Source organism: Emydura macquarii, unplaced genomic scaffold, assembly GCF_026122565.2.
Source record: "Emydura macquarii macquarii isolate MOO-44397 ecotype Brisbane River unplaced genomic scaffold, CSIRO-AGI_Emac_v2 contig_1790, whole genome shotgun sequence".
Classification (NCBI taxonomy): domain Eukaryota; kingdom Metazoa; phylum Chordata; order Testudines; family Chelidae; genus Emydura; species Emydura macquarii.
In genome coordinates, this window is record NW_027131927.1 from 30877 (window position 1) to 51799 (window position 20923).

At 57.9% G+C, this 20923-nt stretch overlaps 2 protein-coding genes across 2 annotated transcripts; one reads left to right on the forward strand and one right to left on the reverse strand.

Annotated features, from left to right (window-relative positions):
- Positions 1 to 5: 5 nt before the first annotated feature.
- On the forward strand, positions 6 to 1534 carry ATF5 (activating transcription factor 5). The gene is made up of 2 exons (XM_067556480.1): positions 6 to 173; positions 646 to 1534. Exons 1-2 carry the CDS (start codon positions 8 to 10, stop codon positions 1356 to 1358), a joined length of 879 nt encoding a protein of 292 aa, XP_067412581.1. The 5' UTR covers positions 6 to 7; the 3' UTR covers positions 1359 to 1534.
- Positions 1535 to 2083: 549 nt separating this feature from the next.
- LIG1 (DNA ligase 1) lies at positions 2084 to 19741 on the reverse strand. The gene is made up of 27 exons (XM_067556479.1): positions 19557 to 19741; positions 18936 to 19076; positions 18060 to 18149; positions 17454 to 17646; positions 16788 to 16923; positions 14661 to 14759; positions 14078 to 14272; positions 13381 to 13510; positions 12746 to 12844; positions 11949 to 12005; positions 11677 to 11849; positions 11101 to 11267; positions 10455 to 10531; positions 9939 to 10030; positions 9752 to 9851; positions 7679 to 7764; positions 7128 to 7243; positions 6942 to 7037; positions 6640 to 6750; positions 6411 to 6482; positions 6089 to 6233; positions 5865 to 5947; positions 4544 to 4696; positions 3982 to 4035; positions 3426 to 3569; positions 3037 to 3129; positions 2084 to 2394 (listed from the first exon to the last, which is right to left on the reverse strand). The coding sequence occupies exons 2-27, from the start codon at positions 18950 to 18952 to the stop codon at positions 2314 to 2316; spliced, it is 2859 nt and encodes a 952-aa protein (XP_067412580.1). The 5' UTR covers positions 18953 to 19076; positions 19557 to 19741; the 3' UTR covers positions 2084 to 2313.
- Positions 19742 to 20923: the final 1182 nt, after the last annotated feature.

Genomic DNA, 20923 nt, shown 5'->3' on the forward strand with positions numbered 1-20923 from the left:
CCCCACCATGTCTCTGCTGGCGGCGCTGACCCTGGACCTGGAGAAGATGCCGCTCCCAGCTAGCGCCCTCTCCTGGAGGGCAGAGTTCCTCAAGATCCCTGGCCACTATGAGCCCATGCCAGGGGCCGCGAACGGGTGCTACACCCATGGCACAGAGGCAATGGCACTGGCAGGTACAGTGTTGGCAGGAGTGGGGAGGAGGGAGGGGGAGAGATACACCTGGCTTTGCTGCTCCCCCCTAAGTTCTGGCTGCCTCCAGTGACAGATTGCTTCTTTGATGCCTTGTTAGGGCATTGGAGCCCTATGCCAGGCTGGGAGACCCCAGCCCTTCCCCACGGGGGTGGGTGGGGGGTTTGCTGAGGGGCTAGGAATCTGGCCCAGGTGTCTCAGCGCCCATGGCACCCAGACAAGGCTGAAGCCAGGTCAGCAAGAGGCAAACTGTCTGTCAGGTGTTCTCAAACTGGGGGTGTGTGACCCCTCGAGGTTGTGATGTGATGGGGGATTTACGAGCTGTTAGCTTCACTTGGCCCTAGGGGGCTCGGCCAGTCCTGGTCCCTGCCCTCTGTCTACCCAGCCCCAGCCAGGTCCCTTTCTCTCCCTGCCAGGGCTCCCCATGCAGCCTCTGAGTCTGTTCTCTCCAAACAGGCGATGGCTTCTCAGACTGGATGACGGAGAGGGTGGACTTCTCCTCTCTCCTGATGGAGTCAGGGGACCCATCGCTGCCCTCACCCCCGCTGCCTGACCTGGAGGCCATGGCCTCCCTCCTGAAGAAGGAGCTGGAGCAGATGGAGGACTACTTCCTGGAGGAGTCGCTGTCCCCTGGCCCAGATCAGGTGGCCCCCAGCACACCTCCCTCACACCAGTCTACCTTCCACTTCCCCTTTGGAGATGGGAGTGGGCCAGCAGGGGCCTTCCCCCCCTTTGGCTCAGACAGCCCCCCGCCACTGCAAACCCTTGACTCGGGCTGCTTGGAGCTCCTCAATCTGTATGGGGCAGGGGTGCCGGAGGAGTGCCCTGGCCAGGGCCTGCTACAGGAGTGTGGCAGTAGCCCACCAGCTGCCAAGCGCAGCAGGCCCAGCCCCTTGGAGCAGCCAGCAGCCTCCTGTGGGCCAACCTTCCCGCAGCAAAAGGGGGACCGTAAGCAAAAAAAGCGGGACCAGAACAAGACAGCAGCACTGCGATACCGGCAGCGGAAGCGGGCTGAGTATGAGGCACTGGATGATGAGTGCCAGGGGCTGGAGGCCAGGAACCGTGAGCTCAAAGAGAAGGCAGACTCGATTGAGCGAGAGATCCAGTATGTCAAGGACCTGCTCATTGAGGTCTATAAGGCCCGGAGCCAGAGACTCCGTGCCAGCTAGAGTGAGCAGGAAGGGGGTGACCCAGCCCAGGTTCCACCTCAGGCCCAGAGAAGGATCTGTGGGTCAGAGGGGAGGGGCCCTGACAGATGCAGAGCTTTGGGCTTGGTCTCCAGGGAGGGAGCACAGCACACCCTAATGCAGTAGGTGGGGGGTACAAGGGATAGTGAGCTAGACAATGCTCTGGCTGGGTCAGAGAAGCAGTGTCTGGGCATGTGGGGAAGGCTGGACAACACTGAGCTGTGAGGGGAACCAGCTGCCATGTCTACTGGTTCTGAGCACCAGCAGTGCCTGTGCCAGCCTGCCCTGCCTCGAGGGAGGGAGAGTGGAGGGGGCTGGAGTGGAACAAAGACAGGAGAAGGGTGCTGCTGTTGCAGAGAAGATGCATAAGAAAGGTGGAGGGGTGCTGGAAGGGTAGAGGGAGGGTGCATGTAGGGGAGAGGCAAACTTGTGTATAAACATTTTTATTAGACTTTTTCTGTAGCTTCCTTTCTAAAGCATAAAAGCCAATAAAGGCTGTTCTTGCACTCAGGCTGGGCACTGCATGTATGGGGCTCCCACTGCATTCAGACTCCTCAATCGGGCAGACGTCTACCAGTACTGTTTGCAAAGCCCACCCCCCCAGGGCTGGCTGTGTCCACACCTGGCTTGCCCTGCACGCAAAGGCTGGGTGGTAGGAATGAGATGAATGTTTATTGTACACAATAATGCTCATTACACCTGAACAGACACCCCTGCCCTCCCCAGGAGTTGCCTTAGGCCAGCATCTCCCTCTGTATGCCTGCTCAGGGCATGTGCACCCCTGGGCCTTGCCATTGAGCACCAGGTGCAAAGGAGTAGGCAGGCAGCCTAGTGCACACCAACTCATCCATGCCCTGGGCGCAGGGCCTGGCAGCCACAGGAGTGTAAGCTAGCCTGTCTCCCACGCCCTCCGGGGCTACCTACAACCTAGGAGGCACTAGTAGAAGTCCTCATCTTCTGCCTTCTCTGCCGGCTGCTGGTTCTGAATCTGCTGCTGCTGCTTGTAGAGCTCAGCTACCTGCAGCCAAGAAAGAGGGATGGAAGCTCCTGGCCCAGCAAAGCCAACCCTGCCCCATCCCATACCACCCGTTGCAGAGGCTTGGAAGTGTGCTGGGGAAAGGGGTGGGCCTAGCCTAGTGAGGCTTCATTTGTTGCTGCCCCTGCATATGGGGAGATGCTTATCTAGACCTGTACCCACCAACTCACCACAGCAGCTCAGGGAGGCCCTGGTGCCCCCTGGCCCCAAACATGAGGCCAGTAACAACCCTCAGCACCACTGTCCCCAGGGGGCTGAGGGATTTGCCATGCCCTCACTGTAGTGAACTCAGGAACCTGGCCATAGGAGGGATTTGCACCATGACTGGGCTAAAGTGCTGTGAGGGCATCAGCTTAACATCTTGGAAAGAGCCCCTTAGTACCATGTTAGGGCAAACAGTCCCTGTGAGGGGCTCACGCCCCCACCCTGCTCCCTGCAGCACAGCACCACTCAACAGTGCATAGAGCAATTTCTGCTGTGCCCAGCCTTTGTTCCAGGGTTGCTCTGGGCACAGGCCTCTAACCCCTGTTTCCAGCAGGGCAGGAGCCTTGAGTTCAGCTGAGGAGAAAGGAAGTCACTCTGGCAGAACTAGGCTGCCTGTCCCATCCCTGCCCCATGCACTACCTGGGAGCTGGTAGTGGCTTCTTCAGGCTTCTTGTCATCACGCACGCGGAGGAACCGGGGAAAGCGCAAGGAGATGCCCTTCTCCTCATCCACCTGGGGGCCAGAAAAGGCCTGTGAGACATGGATGGGGTCAGCCAGGCACTTGGGGGCAGGTGGGCATGCTGCAGCCAAGCTGTGATGTGAAGGGTAGAGCCCAGGTGCACAGGGGTGCTGGGCATTAAGTGGACAAGCAGCCTCCTGCACTCCAGCATAGCACAGACCTCATGATGCAGGAACAGGGAGCCCCACATGGCTCATTAGGAAAGGCCCCAGGCTGGTCTCATACTACAGGCTGATTACAGGTCCTGCTCTAGCCCTCCCCCCCACTGCAGGCCCTGCCCTGGACTCACCAGGCCTATGGCTGCCTTGTGCACAGGTGAGACAGACAGATCCGCACACTTCACTTCCCACACTTGCACAGTGGCCAGCCAGTGGTCGGGCTCAGTGCTGCTGTCCCAGCGGTAATAGGGTCGTGGCTTCTCCAGCACGTGGTCCTGGGGCAATTAGAAGAGAAGGGTTACAGGCCCAGCTGCTCTCTGCAGCTGTGCATCTAACTGCAGGTACGCTCCAGCCTGTGCATGCTGGGAGCTAAGACCCCTGGGTTCTAGCCCCACATCTGGAAGAGGAATGGGGTCTGATGGTTAGAGCAGGGAGGCTTGGAGCTAGGACTCCTGGATTCCATCCACAGCTCTGCCCCGCTTAGTTGAGTGCCCTTAGACAAGGCTCTCACTACATACAGAGAGGTAAGAGAGCTTCTGGGGAAAGGTAAGAGCTCCAGCAGCCTCTGAGGGAAACTCAGGAGCCAGGGCCCAAGAAGGTAGTGTTCATGCCCCTCAGGAGTACCCAGGAGCTGGCTGAGCAAACTTTGAATGGCCTTGCAAGCTGGCTGTGGGCAAAGCCGCCTACCTTCAGGAAGCTGTAATGCTTCTCCAGATTCTCCTCTGTGAAGCCAGTCCCAATCTGGTGGAGAGAGCAGGGCATTACTGTTACAGCAGCTCTCCCTGACACCCTGGCCAGTTCAACTCTGCCCCCACGCAAATGCATGCACACGCCCCTGGGTCTGCTCACTTCTGCCACCGCACATGACTCCTCCCCGAGCCTGCTCATCCCTGCCATTGCCCCCCCTGCACACAACCTCCCAGCCTGCTCACCTCTGCCACCAGATCCCAGCACATTTCCCTGGCCTGCTTACCTCCCCACTGACTCCCCCAGCCACTTACCTCCAAGCACACCACCACCCCCGGCATGTTCATGCTCATCCTGGCCACAGGCATCAGCCCAGCAGAGGATGCTAGAAGGCAGTGCTGCTCTTAGTGTAATCCCAAATCACAGCCTCATCCATGGGGCACAGAACAGCCTGGGATTGCCTGGGAGCCTGATTCCCATGGGCCCCTGTGGCAATCCCAGCCTGAAGGCTCCCTGCATCAGTTTAGGCCCCAGCCCTGTGCAGCGAGCTCCTGCTCCCTACCTTACAGATGCTCTGGTACTCCTCACTCTCCTCATCGTAGCAGGCCAGCAGGAAGCCACCATACATGCCCGCTCGCTTGCCCTTGCCCAGGTAGGCACCAATCACCACTAAGTCCAGAGTGTCACCAACACCTTCCAAGTAATCCTTCTTCAACTGCAACAGGAGAGCTGCCCTCAGCAACCATGTGTGGGACATGGGGCTTCTCTCCTCTACAAGACACCAGCTCCAATTCAACCACAGATCAGGGGGGACATGGGTCCTCTCTCCTCTAGGGAGCAGCAGCTCCCATACAGCCTCAGGGCAGCAACATGATGCAAAGCCACTGCTATGCAATGATGTTTTGCTGTCCCCACGTCATGTGAGAGGGAGCTCCAGTCAGTAGATGTCCCACAGCAAGTGCAATTGAAGGAGGCAGGACATGGCTCTCAGTTGATGCCAGCCTGTGCTCCCAGAGCTGGGACTCCCCTCCCTGTCGCCATTGTCCTAGATGGATGTGCCTTGGGACTAGGCAGCACCCAGGGCCCAGAGCAGTCAGTTGCCCTCCAACTCACTCCCTGATGCCTTTCCCCACTGCCATGTTAGAGCCACATGCTCCCCTCCCCACACCATTGTGGGATGGCCTGTCCCCTCCCCACTGCCCGAGCTCCATGGAGCCCCCTCTCTCCAGCTGCAACAGTATGTTTTCTCCCCAGTGCCAGACACTCCAGTGGTGTGGCAGCTGAGTGGTTATAATGCTTGACTACAATCTTGAAGGTTGTGGGTTTGAGTCTTGCTTGATCTCACACTGAAAGGCCCTCTCCAGTTCACCCAGCTGCAAAATGGGTACCTGATCCAGCAGGTTAGGGTGGTCAGTGGTGGTCGGCCATGATGCTGGCCACATCCTTTCCTTGTGTACCACTGGCTGTGAAACTAATGTGCCTTACCCGCATATGCTTGATAAGCCCCTCTTCACCTGCATAGGGATTGTCAATGGAGGGTAAGGGGGGCTCGGTTCCAGTGACTCCTGGATTGACACACCCAGCAAGGAAGCTGGGCACAGACCACAGCCGGAGACTGGAAGGTGACCAGCACAGATAAGTGTTGAGGCTCTGGAAAAAACTTGTCTCACTCTCTCTCCTAGGAACTGACTAAGGAAGAGACAGAGACCTGAAAAGGGTGTTTCCTTACAGCTTGTCTGGGTTTGGGACAGACCAGAATGGGCTATGCTTGAACCTTCCCCTCTGTGCTACACTAAAGGAGTCCCTGGTGCTGCATTCCAGTGACTTCACCCCCAGCAAAGTGGGACATGTGGTCCCCACTCCACAAGCAAGGGCTTTCTCACCTTCAGCCACTTGTGGGATCTCTTGGCGATCTCATATGTGGCATCAATCTGCAGGGTCTTGACCATGAGGCCCTCACATGAGTCTGAGAGAAAGAGGTTGGTTATCAGGGCCAGGCAGGCAGGCTGGAGTGCCCCATCTCTCCTCACCCATTGCCAGTGCTCAACCCATCCTCCCCCCTCAGCAAGCAGGGCAGTGCATATGCCCACCTGCAACCCCAGCTCACCTTTGATGGACTGGTCAAGAAATTCAGAGATCTCATCCGTGTTGCATGTGTCCATGGAGGTGGCAAACAGGAACTCCCCCTCCGTCTCCACAAAAGACTCATGCAGCAGCTGACGGCGCCTGGAGAATGGCTCCTTCACCAGGGACTGCAGGGACAGAGGGGCACCGTGCCTGGTCACAGGCACGTGAGGGGACAGAAGGGAGGGGGCAGATGATGGGGAGTGGAAATGCAAACGGTGTGGTATGGGGAGATAGCATGTGGGTGGTTGCCGTGAGGTGCAGACAGCAGAGGGTTAGAGAGCACAGGCAGGCAGGACACTCACCTCCCCATTGATATACAGCATGTCGAAGGCGTACAGACACACCTGCACTTTGATCTCAGCAGCTTCCACGTCCTGAGGAGACAGCCAGCAGCAGGGGTTACTGCCCCACTCTGCCTATCCCATATGCCCTGCTCTTCTTCTCGCCCCACCCACTCTGTCACCAGCCCCACCCCACCTTCCCTCCCAGGGACCAGCCCCGCACCCCTCCCCACAAGGATCACCCACTCACCTTGCGCTTCCGCGTGGTCAGGACCTGGAAGGGTTGAATCTGTCTCTTCTCAGGGTCCCAGGCTACGGCTTCAGCATCCAGGATACATGACCGCACACTGCCCTTCTTCACCTGCACAAGGGAGTGGCAATGCGTAGGACAAGGAGCTTGGCTCACAGAGCTAATAGCACTGCAGCCCACCAGCCTGTATCCTGGCCCACCTCCTTCTGTTTCCTCTGCTTGGCAGGACACCCTCCCCACAAAGTGTTCCCGCCCATCAGCACCCCCCAGCACCGTATGTCCCATCCTCTAACCCCCTGTACCTTGGGGATGCGGCTGATGATGTCAGGGTATTTGGAGGTGTTGTCCTCCTGGTTGCGGCTGTAAATGTGCACGTCCCCATTCTCCAGGATGTGGATCTGGGCAAGGGAAGGAACACAATGAGAGGCAGTGGAGGGGACAGGGGGCATTGGGGGTTTCCCTATGGCTCCCAGATGCACCATCCTTACCTGGGCTCGCTCCCCATCATACTTGTATTCGCAGGTAAAGGCAGCCTCCTCAAAGCGCTTTAGCACCTCCCCAATGCCCTTGGTAGGCTGGGCCAGCATGGGCTTCAGTGGGATCCCTGGGAAGGCCAAGAACTGGGATATCAGGATCATCAGCACGTGGACAACAGCAAAATCCAGGGGCTGTGGCCTGGAGCCTGACCCCCTGTGCCAGGTACTGAACACACACCATAGGGTGTCTGACCCAACCCCCCTCCCAGGCCAGATGGGCCCGGCATAGAGACAACACAGTGCCAGGCACTGCCCCACAGCACAATCTGTCTTGACTCGGCCCCCCACACTCATGCCAAGTATGTGCTGCCCAACAGCACAGTTTGTATCTGACCCAGCTCCTCCCCAATCCAGATGGACACTACACACTATCATAGCACCTGGCTCTGCCCCAGAGTACAAAGGCCTGTTACACACAAGAAAGGGTGGCCCAGCCCCAGCCCAGCCCATGCAGCTGCAGGAGGTGCTAGGTGCAGGCTCTGGTGCCACACAGTGGACAGTACCTGGGGTGATCTTGCAATGCTGTGGCAGGCTCTCCACTCCATGCTCTAGCAGAACAGGCACTATGATGTCATAGCTGGGCAGCTCACTGAAACACAAACACACGAGGCCTGCTGCCAGTCTCCAGAGGACTTGCTTCCTACACCCTGTCCTATGGGGCAGCACCAGGACCTAGCCCAGCCCCAGCACACAGCAGCTGTGGTCAACAGAGTTCTCTGGATGGCTTGGTGCTTCTAAGACAGCTTCCCTTATCTCGGCCACCTTTGGGCACCACTGGAAGATAGCCCTGAACTGAGACAGCCTGGAGCAGCCCTTCCAGAATAGGCCACCAGGCCCACACATCTCTGAAGACTCCCACTTTATAGTTGTCTCTCCTAGAGCATTACAGAGAATGTGCTCAACAGTCAGAATCAGCCAGAGCTGTTCAGTTATTTCCTTGGGATTACAGACGCGGTGCAGTCCTCTCCCTGGGGCAAGGAGCATTCTCCCCAATCAGCAGGGCATCGACACTGCCTTCCAGAAGGGGGATGGAAACCACCACACAGCCATTCACTTGTCACCACCACACTAGGATCCAGGCAAGACTGTCACTCGGGAGAGGCCTGTTTTCCCCAAAAGGATCCAGCTAACAGGCTGTGTGGTGTAGAGCAAGGTGAGAAAGCTAACTCCTGGGAACTGGGCTAGCTGGGGACCAATTTATCTGTGTTCCCACTAACAGCCAGGTAGCAAGCTTGAGTGCGGGTAATTCTGCTTGTAGAAAGAGAAAACAAGGGAAAGCAAATAGCAGAGACCAGGTTTGTTTGCAGAGGCAACAATGCCCAATGTAAAGGCGTCCACAGCCCCAGGGAGGTCGGTCTGCACATCAAGGAAGCACTTTGCAGAAATACGGCATGCCACTCAAACCAGCCAGGCAATGCAAATACAAACTACACTGCCAGGCAGGTGCAGGAGAGATGCTCCCAAGGCAGGAGGCTATTGAGCAGGGCTCTCTGTGAGGTTTCTCTGAATGGATGAAGTGAGTTTCCAGTTGGTAACAAGAGAGACAATGAACCCACAGTGGCACTGGAGCAGAGCATAATCTCTCGACAATGAGTGGATTCAGCACCTGGGTTCAGGTCCACAACAGGGGGCGTTTCGTATAGCAGGCTCACATTGAGCCCCTTTGGCAAAGCTGCAGAGGTCTCCCTGCACCAGCACAGACCCACAGGGAGATGGTGAAAAAACCACCGTACAGAGTAGTCTGCACACACACATGATCAAAGTGGTGCATGAGCTGCCAATTACACAGGAGCCAAAGGTAGTCTAAAAGGAGCTGGGAGCGCAATGCAGCAGGCATATTACCCATCCCCAGAGGGACCCCATGTGCTGCCACACACCCCTCAGTATCAAGAGCCAGAGGGACAGTGCACTTAGTGCTTCTGGAGGGAATCCAGGTACCAGCTGGCACTCCTTGGATCAGACCTGCCAGCCAAGAATGTGTGTGGATCCCATGCCCGGCACTCACCAGCTCTACCCAGGAAAAGCCCAGCTTTCAGGAGGATTCAAAATGATTTGTCAGTCCAAGGCAATACAGAGATGGAAGAACATTGCCCCTTGGGCACTGCCTCCACCCTGGGGAACCAGCTGGCAGGGATCAGAGTGGGGTAGCAGCATGTACTGCTGATCTTGAGGGAGGAGGGGGGACTGATCCTCAGCGTGAGCCCCGAGAGGACACAGACCATAATGCTGCGAAGGTAGGAGGATGTTGTCCTGCCACAGCCTGCCCAGTCCACACCAACAGTGCTGGAGACACAGATTAGTTCCCCAAGCAAGGCCATGCTGACCTACTCAATACCCAAAGAGCAGCAGAGCCCCCAAGCAGCCAGGCCCCCAGTCCATCCTGCATGCCCATCCCCAGGACATGATGCCCAGCCCCTATCCCCACCTCCAGGAAGTCCTGCAGGCCCAGGCCCCAGGTCCCTAGCTTGAAAGGCTGGAGGTCCTGCTGATCATGCTCTGGCAGCTGCCCTGGCATGAGGAACTCAGCATTGCTCTGGCTCTGCTCCCACCTTGGTACAGGCAGAGGCAGCACTCACCAGAAGGTCTGCTTGAGGATCTGGGTCCGCTCCTCCAGCCAGGCTTTGCGTGCCTCTGCAGACTTGCCCTGGCCAGCATCCAGCACCTCTGGGGGAAACCCTGCAGGGGAAGCACATGTCACCTTCCATTCAAATACAACTCCCACCAGGGCACCTGGCCCCACAGTGCCCTGCCCTATGGACTCACCTTGTCCCGGGGGAGTGAGAGAGACAGCATGGGCAATGGCTGACAGCACTGACTGCTCCGCCAGCCCAATCCGAAGCTTCCCGCCCAGGGACCTGGAATACATAAAGGAAGACAGAGACATCACAGGGCTGTGGGTCAGGATTGAGGGGCACTGGCTGAGCTGGGAAGGCTGGGATAGCAGGGGCTGTGGGGATTGAGGGGCATGGCAAAACTGGGCTGGGCAGTGAGGAGGAGCGAAGCCCAGGGGTGGGACAGCAGGGGCTGCAGGTCGCAACTGAGGGTCACAGGCAGATTTGGGAAGACGGGGGAGAGATGAGCCCAGTGCTGGGATAGCAGTGTGCTGCAGAGGTTGGGATCAAGAGGTAGCAGCAGAGCTGTGGGGAGCTCAGGATTGGGTTGGAAGGTTTTGACAGAACCATGGTGGAGCAGGAGAGCAGCTTTGGCCAGGGCAGAGTCACAGCGATGCTGACAGAGCCTCACCACGCTCTGGGATGCAGAAGGGAGAGCGTCACTCACCGAGTGATGTAGCGAGCTTCCGAGTGCCGGCAGGCCACAAACAGTCCTTTGATTATGTTGATCTTCTTGTTCGTGGACTGGAGAGGGACAGATAGCCCAATTGAGCCAAGCCTTGGTCAAGCACACAGGAGGCCAGGAGGGGGCTGCAGCATCCACCAGCCTGGCTGATTGCTGCACTCTCTGCCCGGCCTTCTGATCCTACATGGTCCCTATTCCCATTGCCTGTGCCCCCAGGCCCTCCTCCCTAAGCCAACATGACCCCATGCTATTGCCTTGGCCCTTGGGGAAGGGCCACATCACAAATGGAGACACCCTTCCCCCCCTTCCACAGTTATTACATGGGGCTGCAGGCCAACACCCTAGCATGGGGGCAGTGGTGCAGAAAATCCTGTTATCCTAAGGAGCCAATCGGAAGGGAGCCACACCAACCCCAGGGCCAGAGGCCCTGACAGGGCCAGGCGTATCTGGGCACCTCTCCACCCTCTTGGGAGCCAGCCTCTCTAGGCAGTCCACAGCTGCGAGAAGTACGAGTGCTCTGCATGCCCAGGGCCAAGCTGGCTACAGCCCCTGCCAAAGAGATGTGGAGCCAGGTCAGACTGGACCAACCCACCAGCTCCACCTATAACAGCAGCCCCATCCCACTCACGGCACTGCCTGTCATCCTGGCGATCTCCTGAAGCTTGTTGAAGACCCCAGCAGCGCTCAGCTTGGGCGGTGTAAACATGGTGCGCTGGTTACTTCGGCTGCTCTCTGCCACCAAGCCCAGATCCCCCTTTTCCTGGGCCTCAGCTTTGATCTGATCCAGCTGGCGGCCTGTAGGCAACAGGGAGGAGGTTTCCAAGCTGGCTCCTTACCCAGCACACCACAACATCTCCAGAACACAGTTGGCCTGCCTGGCTTCCCCCACCATTTTACTATTCCCCAAATGTGCAGGCCTCCTGTTCAGTGCAAGTTGGGGTGCTCAGGTCCCAGGGAGGGGCATGTCAGCTGTTGTGCAGGGCTGAAGGCTATTCCCCTCTGAGTGAGTCCAAAGCAGGCAATGGCCAGACCCAGGCCAGGCAGGCAATGCTGGGAGGTAGGGGCAGCCTCCTGGGGCCCTGTCAGTCACCAGTCAGTGGGTGGAAAGCTGCAGCATGGCCAGGGTCCCGCTGCCACCCCATGCCCACAATTACCAGCGACAAAGGCCATAACACAGCCAGGGGCCTGCCACCTAGGTCTGCACCTGTTGCCTGTGCGATGGCCTTCATGAGGATGGTCTCGCCGATGCCCAGCTCCAGCCCCTTGTAGGCAGGGCCTAGGCGGTTCAGACAGAGGTAGATGCAGGGCAAGATGTCGGACGGCGACAGGGCGATCACCGAGCGGAAGAGGTTGCTCAGGGTCTCGATGTTCTTCAGTCTGGAACACACACATACATACAAGAGAATGGGGGAAGGGCGTCACCCACTGCTAATGCAATCTAGCAGTCCAGGCACAAGCAGCACAATGGGACCTTACCGGGCAGACACCTCCTCAATCCGCTCAAAGGTCCGAGCCACGGCCAGGTAGGGGACCCTGCAGAGATAGACACAGGCCTGCTCAGAAACACCACTCTAGCACACGCGCTCTCCCTGCATCCACGGACTGGCGGGGAGAAAAGCACAGTGGGAGCCATGACTCCTCGGTTCTATTCCTGACCCTGGCACGGGAATGGGGTCTAGTGGTTGGAGCAGGGACGGCTGGGAGCCAGGACTACTGGGTTCTATTCTATTGCCTGCTCTCCTGCATGTCCCTAGCCCATCACCTAACCCTGCAGTCCCCCCACCTCCCAGGGAGTTTGCTGTACAGCAACTCCTCTCCCTGTAGGGAGCTCTCAAGTGCCTTCAGTTGTGATCATAAACATTAAAACTCAGGTCCTTGGGCCAGGCCAGGCCAGGCCAGCAGCAGACTTGAGGCTCCACACCAGAGGCTCACACTGCTGCTCTGTCTTTCCTAGGAAATCTCACACATGAATCCCATGGTGGCCTGAGCCCTCATGCAGACGATGCTTCCCTGTTTCCCTGCCCCCCCACTCCCATATGCAGCTCTGGGGGCCCAGGCAGGTGCTTCCCCTATTGGCAGTACAGACTGCTGCTCCTGGGGGACCAGAGGCAGCATGAAGGAAAATGGGGACAGCTCTGTGATTTGGGGAGAGCCCTGCTAGTGGGGGAAGCACCCCAGTGTGCACCTCCCTTTACACACACACCCACCCCATGCAGGACAGCGCTTGCAGGCTCCATAAGGGTGTACCGCCCTCTTCTTCATGGCCCCCTCACCTCTGACTGTGTCCCCAGCAAGCATCCTGGATAGGGTGGTAGCTGCTCTTCGAAGGATTGTACTCCGCAGGGTCCAGTTGCACATCTGGCTTGGAGAAACTGGGGAGAACACAAAGCCAGAAAGAGAGACATGAAGCCACCAAGCTCAGTATATAGGCCCCACTGCACTGGTGTTACTGGGAGTCTCCCAACAATTAGCTTGCACTACAGCCCCCGCCCGCCCGCCCACCCCCACCCGGGAACCCAGCACAGGTAGCAACAGGCACTATTACGACACCAATCAGACAAAAACCCACCTGCACCAATGCCCCCACAGTGGAAGCTGCAGTGTCACAGGAAATTCACACAGGCCTGGGTGCAGCCCAGGGTGTATGCTGTTTGGGACATACTGCCCTTGCAGGAATTGCACCACTGAGGGGGGGAAGGGAAGAAGACTTAAGCTGATGCTGCTCATGCCACCCCCAAAAGGGCCATGCTTGCCAGGGGAAAGAGGTGGGGACCCAGGGGAAGGCTGCCGTTCCTGCTAGGAAGTGTCATCCCACACAGGGACTGCCCAACAGCGGGTCTTAACCACCTCTGTGTGGGTGGGGCACAGCACCAGGCACAGGAGATGCTCCATGCCCACAGCTTCCTACCTGCCAGCTCTGGTGTTGCTCCTATCGCTGCTTGCTGTGGCTGAGCCTGTTGGGGCAGGTGGTGTCTCCGCTGCTGTGGCTGCACGTTCATCTGCCTTCCCAGCCTTTGCCACTGGCACCTTGCTTGGAGCTATGTGGGATTTAAAGGGCCAACAAAGTATTTTATTCATTCGGGGAGATTAGGCTCACCTGCCTGCAGGATAGATACTCACAGGGGAACCCCATTGCCTTTAACGCTAAGACCCCCCTCTCCTGGATCCACCCACCTGCACCCGTCCCCTGCCTCTACCCATCCCCTAGGTCTGCCCTTCCTGGGCTAGGACTGCTCTCTTCTCCCTATTGGGAGGTGTCCCTCCACCTGAGCGTGGCTCTGCTCTGGAGAGTGCCGAGAACAGGGGCGCTGGACCTTGCCAGCTACATTTGTAACATTTATGAGGTGGTTTGCTATGTGGCAGCTCCAGATCAGAGAGCTCAGTTGGGAACGGTCTGACCCCCACACACTTGCGACTGAGTTGACACAAAGTGAAGGAGGCTGTGGTGTAGCCATGCTGTGTACCATGCATGGGCACAGAGTGGAGCGTGGCAAGCAAGGGAGCAATGGATTGTGCCCCATGCTGAAACCTGGCTCGTCAAGCCTAGTCCCCACCCCAGAGGGTCACTGGACCAGGCAGTGGGATTACACTCCCCCCATACTCACCAAAGAAGCTGGTGATGGCTCTGCTGGCCTTGGGTGGCTCAGGCTTCTCCTGGGCTCCCCCCTCAGCTCTGTCCTCTTCTCCCTTGTTCACAGCCACCACCTCCAAGGTGTCGATCTCTGAATGCTGACCTTTCACCTCTTCCATCTCCATGGCTTCCTGTTCCTTTGCTCCCGTGCTCGCCTCATCTCCTGGGCCTGCAGCAGAGCAGAAGCCCACAGCAGATCAGGCACATGGGTGCAGGGAGGGATCCCATGCTTAGGCGCCCAGCTTGTCCCATAAAGCTGGGGATGAGGGGTGAGAGCCAGTTCCAGAGAATGGACTCCACAGGATGCCCACAACAGACTCACTGCTGCCACCTCCTGGCTGCAGGTATGGTAGTGCAATACAGGCCCCTGTGTCAGGGGAGTACTCAGGTCTTGGGCACCCCAGGGAAAGGGCAGGTAAATGAGCCCACAGCCCAGAGACCTAGATCCCCTTGGGAGTGTCACTGGCAGCGGGACTCCCCTGTAAACAGCAGGAGGAACCCAGGAAAGGGAGGCCCGAGGCCCTGCATTCCCAGAGCAGCCGCTGGCACGCTCTTACCTTGCTCTTCCCGACATCTCTTGGCACCTGGCTCCTCAGGGCTGTTGTTCTCCCTGCTGGTTGGCAGCTCCATTTTGCGTTTGGTGATCTGCTTCCGAGCTGAGGTGCAGAGGTTAGAGTCAGCCCCCTGAAAACTACTGAGAGGGGTCTCTAGAGCCAGCCCCGAGCCTCTGGACTGGGACAAGCTGTGGGAAAAAGGGGGGTGCAGAGTCCAGAGGTGTACAGGTGCCAGGGTACAGAAGCAGGAACAGCACTGGATTAGAAAGGCCAGGCTGGCAGAGTCACCCACAGCACCCAGTGATGCCAAACTCATTCAGAGGCCCCTCTGGCTGTAGGTGCCGTGCCCAACTTCAATTCCCAGAGTGGCTGAGTACCCACATCTCCAGCTGATTTCACTGAAGTTTGGGTGCTCAGCCCCTCTAGGAATGGGGCCCAACTAGGCAGCCAAGTTTAGGCCCCTCGTGAACCTTGTGGCCTGAGTTACTCAGCGGGCAGAGAGAATGTGGCAGCTATAATGCAGATGTGCTGGAGAGAGGCACCGATACTGTCTCTCATTCTACATTGCTCTACCAGCTCAGACTAGCCGCAAGGTTTACAGTTCAGAAAGACAGACGCCCAAGCCAACAGGAAGCCAAAAGGAAAGCAGAGGAGGAACCAGAGAACTATCTCCTGAAGCCCGGGAGCCCAACAGTGAAACATACACACGGGCAGGTCTCTGTTGGGGCCCAAGGGAGAAAAGGCAAACAGGCAGCATGGATGGAGCTTAACAATGAGGAGAGATCAAGAGAGTATGTCCCAGGGAGTGGGCAACACACCTGGGACATATATGGCAATTTCCTTCAGTATCTTTGGGAGACCTTACTGAATTAAGCTGAAGTAGCTTTGCAATCCATTGTTTTAAACTAAGAGTTTGTGTGTTATTGTGGAATTGTATGCAACTTTTCTAGGGGAAAATGTGGCTAATGTAAACCCTGAAAAGTGTTATGAGCTTCAAAGAACTATTTTAAACAATGAGTGAAACAAGAAGGAACTTTTGGAACAAGCACAGTTAAGTGGGTTTCCCAGGAAATCTCTAGGGGAAGGGGAATGCAAATTCCCATCTCTGGACCCAACCTTTTGAAGCTACATGCTGAGGAGAGACTTGCTATCAGACTGATTATCTGTTCATGGTCTCTGCAGATCAGAGACCAATGCTGTATGAAAGAAAGGCTAACCTATGCACAGGGGTTCTTGTTCTGAATAAAAGCGGTTACAAACTTGTGACCAACAAAAAATCTGTTGGTGGAGTTTGAAGGACTAAATCCTGTCAGAGCCCTTGTTGGAGTTGAGGGTGATCTCTGGTAAGCTTATTAGCATGCATGCAGATTCTTTTATTGTTTTTAATATTTTCTCTGTATACTATTCCTTAAGAATAAGTGTGCTTGCTTAGAAAGACTGCATGGTAACTTAACTGCTGGCAATTACAATGTTCATAGCCTTTGAAGAGCAGGTAAATCACAGACACTGGTTAGACTGTTTGGTTTGCTGGGACTAACATAGGGTAGGCAAAGATCATGTGCAGCCTAGAAACACCCTGGTCAGGAGGGAAAGAGATACATGTTTCTGCACAGAAGAAGCAACAGCTTGGGAGAGGGAGCCTAGAGTGGGTGCTCTTGCTGGACCACAAGGTGGAATATGGGCACAGCTGCCCTGAACTGTGATAGGAGAGGCAGAAGACGGGTGCTCAGGGCAATAACTTGGGGAGCCCTATGTGCCATTTAGGGTGCATGCTGGTGAGACTCCCTGCTGATGTGGAATCAGGCCGAGGGCTGAGACAGAGCCGCAGCCCCAACCCCAGCACAAGCACTTCCCCATCCCATGGGAGCAGTGACCTGCAGGGCCCAGCCAGTGGCTGTCCTACCCAGAGCCCCGGGGAGAAGAACCATGGAGACATCTAAAATTAGTATGCTATTATTCTGCTTGATTTCATGGGGCCTAAGGCACCACTCACTCAAGAACCCTGACAGTGGAAAAAGGGCACAGTAGCCTGGTGATCCACCGTGGGAGAGTGCAGCTAGAGGCCTGCCACTTGGAAAGAGTGCCCAAGGATAGAGTGGGGGCATGATCACATCCAGACAGGGTCCTTACCAGTCCTGCGCCTGGGGATGCTGGCACGGCCAATGGCAGGGGAGTCAGAAAGGGACGGGCTGTCTCCAGCGGAGTGGCTGCTGCTTGTTGAGGGGCTATCCACAGAGAGATCAGACTGAGGAGTATGCACAGTCTCCTGAAAGACAACCCCCTGAGAGTGCTACAGGCAGAACAGATTCACAGAGCACAAACCAAAGCCCACCTGGCTGCATTGCTAGTACTGTGCTAGGTGGGGTGGGAGCAACTCTCAGCCCTGAGAGAAGGGTCAGCATGGGCCCCTCCAACAGGCTCCTGCAGTAATAGTGGGACCGAGGTTCTGAGGAGACCTGTGGGAGGTATAGGAGACAGAGCAACCACCTTCAGGAGAGCTCCGAGGGGAGGTCTCTGTAGCAGCCCAAATGACATTGTATGTACCTGGAGCACAGTGTCCTTTCCCACCAGCCAAAGGCGCTCTGCCAGGACACATTGCAGGACTGGCATTTGGAGCACAAGAGAGAGCCAAGAGTATTGCAGGAGAGAAGGGCACTAAGGCGAGGCATGGAGGTGGCACTGGGCTGGTGCAGGCCAAGTAAAGGGCACAATGGGGCAGCCTGCACTCGTTGGTGCTGGGGAGAGGCAGGATCCCAGGCTGGCCTCAGGAGGTTGGGGCGGGGGCACAGAGGATACCTGCTTGCTGCGGGCTTTCTCAGGGCTTTCGTCTTGCATGGGCTCAACTTCCGCTCGGACTGCCAGCGTGGCCTCCTCCTCATCACTGTCACTCTCCAAGACCCGGCACACCGACTTCTTGGCAGCAGATTTCACAGGGGAGTCCACGCAGGGGCTCAGGCCATTTCTCTGCATCACGGCTGCCTCTGACACCCTGTAATGAAGCTGTGGGTCAGAGAAGACTGCCCTGGGCCGACTGCCAAGGAGACCTTGCCCCGGTTTCCTCCCACAGTGCATAAAGAAGCCCTGGCGCAGCACCATGGAGAGAGCACCCCAACCAATCCCATCCCACAGACCCAGTGCCAAGGAGAGCTTGACCCAACCTCCATCAACGGAGCACAACAAGGCCCCAGGTCCTGCTCCAGGGAGACCTCTCCCTGACCCCCCCTCGCCCCTCAGATTGTAATGGGGCCCCAAGCCCAGCAACAGGAAGACCTTGACCTGACCCCATCCCATGGTATGTAACGAGGCATCAGGCCCAGAAATTGGGAGACCTCACCCCAGCTGCCCCTCCCCACCACACACACACAATGCACAGCAGGGCCCCAAAGCCTGGCAGTAACTCACTGGCTGGTTGAGCCCTCATCTGATGGCTGTCTGATCTCCTCCACTTCCTCCTTCACAGCCTTTGCCCCCTTCATGGGCTGGAAAAATGACCTGGCCAGAGCAGACAGAAATGCCTGACTAACACCTCTGCACGGGCAGACTGGACAGTTGCTTGAGGAAGGGAGATCTCTTTGGCCCAGCACAGGTGGCTTATCAAAGTTCCCTCCAGCCACTTAATATATTTAGTCATCCAGGCAGCAAGCTGCAGTACAACATGAGAGAGCCCTGAACTGGCAGCCACAGCCCCAGGCTCTCTGACTGCAGGAGGGTCCAACAGAGAAGCCTGGAGTGTTCCAGCAATACCCAGAACTGCTGCGTCGCCCCACCCACGGGCTCACTGCGCCGCCCCGCACATGCAGAGAAGTAGCTCTGGTCTACTCTTCACATAGCTGCAAGCTGTGTTATAACCTTGCAGGGGGCACTTGTGGCCAGAGCCTTGTGGGGCTGGAAGTCTCTGCAGGGCAGTCCTGAAGGGCACACCCTCTGGCACACGCACCGCTCAGCACTGAGCACAGGTTAACAGCAAGAAAGACAGGCCAGAAGACACAGGGACTGGCTTCAGCTCTGAAAGGCGAGGCACCAGACAGTGCAGACAGGGCCTGTACCTTTCCCCATCCCCTGTGGGCTGAGACATGCCGCCAGGGACCAGGGAAATGCAGCCACAGCACAGGCACCAGTGCGATGGCGCCCAGCATGGGCAGGCTCTGCTGACACAGGGATGGAGGCGCGCAGGCAGGGGACCAGCAAGGAGCAGCCAGCGTCTCCTCATCCCCTGCTCCTCCGCCTCTCCCGTCACCAGCTGGGCAGCCAGGCTCCAGCCGGCGTGGCCTTTCTTACGTGATGGGGCGCTGCATCGTGAAGGCAGGGACCTGCCGCAGGCCAGGCAGATGCAAAGTTCTCCTGGCACGTCAGCTGCGCTGGGACCCGGGAGCCGAGCGCCAGGGATGCCTCAGCGCCCCTCCATCGCGGTGGCTCCAGCTGCGGGCAGAGGAGACAGAAGTGAGAGACGCCCTGAACTGCTTCAGAACAGCCCCTGGGCCGGGCAGGGCAGGGCCAAGCAGGGCTGGGAGGGGGGAAGCAGCCAGCCCCCTCTGAAGCACCAGGGACTGGCCACTGCTGGAGACTGGAATGACTGGACCAGAGGCCTGGTAGCCAGGGAGGGGATGTGAGGGGAGAGCCAGGGGAGTGGGGGGAGGGCCGCTGAGGTGGCGGGGCGGTTGAGGGGGGCAACTGGCTGGGGGATGGGAGAGGGGGAGGAGCTGGCAGGGGCGGGCGGACGGCTGGGGGAGGGCCAGGTCGGGTGGATAAGCGGGGGAGGGCCAGGTGAATACAGGAGGAAGGGCAGGTGAGCAACCGCTTTTCCCGCCATTTCTGCCCCACGGGCTGCGAGTGGCCGTTGGCCCCCAACGTTCTATCCCCAACAGTCCCCGACTCCGGCGGTGGCGCGCACGCGGCTACCTGCGGGGCTCGCGCGCCGTCTCCCTGCCACCACCACAACTGCCACCACCGCGGCTCTTTCGCGGGGAAAATCCAACCCGCCGCCTTCCGACCGACAGGCACTGAGCTCCTGACGTCACAACAGGCGCTGGCGGGCGCTGCGCGCGCCCAGCCCAAACAGCGGCACGCTACGCCCGCTGGGAAATGTAGTCTTGGTAGCAGCAGAACGCCCGGGCCGTCCAGACACACCCAAGGGGCATGCTGGGAAATGTAGTCTAACTCCTACCAGTGTCATCCCGTCCCCCCTCAACCCTCCCCCCGGGGCATGCTGGGAAATGTAGCTTAGCTTCCTTCACTCCCGCTAATGGCCTCCCCCCCCACCCAGGAGCATGCTGGGAAATATAGACCCACTCCTGCCAATGTCCCCCACCCCCTCTACAGCCTATCCCTGCCCCATTAGGGCACTCCCCATGGCACCCTATAGCATCCCCTCCCCCAGGCATGACCCGTCTGCCCAGCTCCTGGCATCCCCACATTGTTATCTGGCCCTGGTGCTGAGCAGGGATTCCAGGGATGCCCCCTCCGCATTCGGCCCAGCACCAGGCGAGCTGCCTGCCGCACAGGCCCAGCACAGGACTGCGCGGCTCCCCCGGCTCAGCCTCTCCGTGGGCACTGAAGATGCCAGGGGCAGTGCTGGCTCCTCCTTCCTGGATGTGATGGCGCGGTGCCCCGCCGTCACTGCCAGGACAAGGCGCAGCCGGGACCCTCCCACTCCTGCCACGTGGCGTGAACCATTTGCCAGGGCTGACGTTGAAATCAGCATCAGCGCCAGGCAGCGGAGTTAGCACCTCCCTGCGCCAAGCGGGGCTGGTCACACACCCAGCAGCTGAGGGGAACCAAGCTCTCCACATGCTCAGGAAGATGTTCCTACATTGACACAGGGACTTTGGGATGTTTTCCACACACACCCCAGCTGGCTAGAGACTGACTTCGTAAAGAAATGAAAGCTGAAACTGTGAGATGAGCCAACACCTGGAGAGGGGAGGGGGCATGGCACCAGCCGCTTCAGAGCCCTGGCACTGCAGCAACGGGCACCAGCTTGGACAGCCCCAGGTTTGGCCCTGAAGGAAACCGCAGAGCCATCAGAGCACGAAGGAAGAATCTGTGAGCAAGGAAGGGTCAAAAAGGAAAATAAATGTTTATTGGGGTTAAAGTATTTTCTCTGCACAAAGACAGCGTCACCTAGCAGCACTTGCCTCTGCCAGCACAAACACCCTAGAGCGTCACACCCCAGGTGGCATCATTGCCCACCCACCTCTGCCAGTGCAGACACCAGGGAATGTCACACCCCACATGGCACCATCTGCCCACCCAACTCTGCCAGCACA